This window comes from Oryx dammah, unplaced genomic scaffold, assembly GCF_014754425.2.
Source record: "Oryx dammah isolate SB20612 unplaced genomic scaffold, SCBI_Odam_1.1 HiC_scaffold_28, whole genome shotgun sequence".
Lineage (NCBI taxonomy): Eukaryota > Metazoa > Chordata > Mammalia > Artiodactyla > Bovidae > Oryx > Oryx dammah.
This window is the reverse complement of record NW_024070212.1, coordinates 17,266,311-17,269,495: the sequence shown is the minus strand read 5'-3', so window position 1 is coordinate 17,269,495 and position 3,185 is coordinate 17,266,311. Positions and strand designations below refer to the sequence as shown.

The following is a 3,185-nucleotide window of genomic DNA, read 5'->3' as shown; positions in this document are numbered from 1 at the left end:
TTACCACTAGTGCCATCTGGGCTTTTAGAGATTCAGGGAGTATACTATGTCCAGAAAGAAAAGGCAACATGTTGTAGAGATAAAGACCATGGCTTATGAAAGCTGACTGCCTACATTTGAACTCTCTCGCTTTGTTATTTACTTGCTTTGTGACAAGGAGTAACTTCCTTAATCTTTTGGGGCCTCAGTTACAGGACCATCTATAAGTGAACACGTATTGTGAACTGTATGGCATATAAAAAGCATTCTATTAAATTCCCCCTGTTCTAGGTCCTTGTGAATCTAGACCTGATAGTGAAGTCCAGGAAGGCTAGGATGAGGGAGTTTATAGGGCATGAGGAGGAGAGAAGAGGTAGCCTAGATATAGAGTCTGGGGCCTGGGATCATCAAGTACACACCCAGTTTCCCAAAGAAACTTATAATAAGCTGCCAGTCCAGAACAAGCCATTTCTTGGGGGGCTTTGCTGCCACAATGAGGCAGAGACCACAGGGCCAAACTCTTCGGGTCCAACAACTCAGGCCAGCAGGAAGCACTATGGAAGCCCTCAGAAAGAACACATCACTTAGGTTGGGAAGATTCTGTGTAACTTTTAGTACAATGTGTGAAGAATTGAGACTCTAATTACATCTTGAACAAGTCCTTGAAGACTCACGTGACGTAGAAATCATTTCATAGCGGCAGCTCTTCCAGGCATCTCATCTCTCAAAACTCTTAGAAGAAGAAGACTGACTAGTTTCATGAAGAAAGTGATAGGAATCATTTATCTTGTGTTCAGGAAAATTCAGTGTCAAGCAGAGACATGCCCTGCTTCTGACGATGGGCCAAGCATACTGGGGAGGAATCTCGCCAATGCAATGCCAGCCCTTGTCCTTGTGATCTCATGCTTCACTCAGATGCCATTAAATTGCCTCATTGCTACCCTATAAAAGGTGTCCCCAACTGCCATTTCCTCAGATCACTGGCTTCTTCCAGTCCTGCTCAATCAGCAAAGAGGGTAAGTCTATGCCTGGGACAGTGACACAGAAAGAAGGAAAGCCTTGGTGACACTTGGCTCTTGGGATGAGGGTGGTCAGGATGAGACACAAAGGGCAGTCACTGGCTGGAAGCTCAGAGTCTGGAGTGTGAGAGGAGAGGACCAGCTATTAGTTCTGTGTGAGAGGGTTTTGTAGAGAATTGGGCCACCATACTCTCCTTCTCTGAGTTCAGTTGTGCCATCCTTGGGTCCATTAATGAGATGCAAGGATAATACCACTGATCCAAAGAGCAAAAGGTGGAAACTTATTCAAATTTGTCCTACCTCTGTTGGGATCAGCTTGAGACTCAGGTTGATTCAGCTTCTGGTGATGTGAATTTGGAATCCTTGGGTCCTGTCTGGCTAGGCAGGAGAAGGAAGAGAAGCCTCTTGTGGGAGAGTTGGTGAGGAGGGGAAGTCAGTTGGGAAATGACAATTTGCCCAGGAGAATTCATAATGCAGATGCTGGAGTGGGTGAAACGAGTTGCTTGAAGAGTTGGGTAGAAACACGGAGATCTCTCTATCAAACTCTTTCTCTTCATTTTCCACTTTGGAAACAGTCCCACAGGTGAGCAGTGACTTGTGCAGAGGCACCCATCTCAGATAAAGTCACAAGAGCTGAGCCTAGGATCCCTGACTCTGAGTCTGTCCTAAAGCCAGATCTCAGTATCTGTGACCTTCTCAAAAAGGCTACCGCTTACAGGCCACTTTATCCAAAGAGGAAGCTGCAAGTTTCCTTGGAAGCCTTCTTAGATCTAATGAGAACTTTCTTTTCAGATTTTGCAAAGCCACAGAAAGATGTGTGACCAGCAGAAACAGCCAGCATTCCCTCCATCTTGCGTGAAAGGTTCAGGATTGGGAGTTGTGCAGAGTACCAAATGTACTTCTGTAAAATGCCCACCTCCATGTCCAACTCAAACCTTCGTGAAATGCTCACCTCCATGTCCAACTCAAAGCTTTGTGAAATGCCCAGGTCCATGTCTGACTCAAACCTATGTAAAATGTCCACCTCTGTGTCCAACTCAAAACTATGCAAAATGTCCAGTTCCGTTCCAGACGAAGACCTATGTGAAATATGTAACTCCTTGCCAGACCCTTGTGAAGTGCCCAGCTCCAAGCCAGACGACCTACGTGAAATGCCCAGCTCCTTGCCAGACGTTTGTGAAGTGCCCTACTCCATGCCAGACGACCTGTGTGAAATCCCCAGCCCCTTGCCAGACCCAGACATACTATGTTCAGACCCCTGCTCCTTCCCAAACCTACTATGCTCAGGCTCCTGTAAGAGGCTCAGTCACCTCATGTTGTGTCCCTGATCCATGCTCTGCTCCTTGTTCCACCAGCTACTGCTGTCTGGCTCCCCGGACCTTCGGGGTGAGTCCTCTGAGACGCTGGATCCAACGGCCCCAGGACTGCAACTCAGGATCGTCTGGTGGTTGTGAGGATTCTGGATGCTGCAGCTCTGGGTGCTGCAGCTCTGGATGCTGCAGCTCTGGGTGCTGCAGCTCTGGGTGCTGCGGCTCTGGATGCTGTTGTCTAGGAATTATTCCCATGAGGTCCCGAGGTCCTGCATGCTGTGATTGCGATGATGACTGCGACTGTTAAATACAGAAGAACAGCTCTGCTCCAGAACTTACCACCCTGATCTACCTTCTGGGAGACTCCCCAGCTTCTGCTCCCCTCCCTGTATTCAAATCTCATTGCTTCACCTCCCTACCTTGCTTCGTTATTAAGGCAGCCTACCAGAGTTAGCGCAACTCCTAAACTCTGGCAAGAATAAAGCTTTGAATGCAGTTCACAGTGACTTCCTGTTTATTTGGTTCATATTTACACTTTTCTATCAGAAACTCATCTACCTTCCCTGCTGTACTCTTGTTTCTCAACAAGAGGAAACATCTGCAGAATATGAACAAGCAGGCTGAGCTGGTACCCCCATCTGCCTCCTAGAATGCTGGGAATAAGCTTCCCTATGCAAGTTAAAAGCTTCCCAGGTGATGCTGGTGGTAAGAACCTGCCTGCTAATGCAGGAGATGTAGGAGACGCAGGCTTGATCCCTGGGTCGGGAAGATTCTCTGGAGAAAGGGCATGGCAACCCACTCCAGTATTCTTGCCTGGAGAATCCCATGGACAGAGGAGCCTGGCAGGCTATGGTCCATAGGGTCACAAAGAGTTAGA

General features: G+C 47.8%; 1 protein-coding gene across 1 annotated transcript; it reads left to right on the top strand.

Annotated features, from left to right (window-relative positions):
- The first annotated feature begins 972 nt into the window (after positions 1 to 972).
- Positions 973 to 2,808, top strand: CUNH1orf68 (chromosome unknown C1orf68 homolog). Its single transcript, XM_040230611.1, has 2 exons — positions 973 to 995; positions 1,791 to 2,808. The coding sequence occupies exon 2, from the start codon at positions 1,812 to 1,814 to the stop codon at positions 2,613 to 2,615; it is 804 nt and encodes a 267-aa protein (XP_040086545.1). The 5' UTR covers positions 973 to 995; positions 1,791 to 1,811; the 3' UTR covers positions 2,616 to 2,808.
- Positions 2,809 to 3,185: the final 377 nt, after the last annotated feature.

What these genes read in the sequence shown, in the direction of transcription:
- CUNH1orf68 (XM_040230611.1), top strand. Translation starts at nt 1,812, where the DNA reads ATGTGTGACCAGCAGAAACAGCCAGCATTCCCTCCATCTTGCGTGAAA.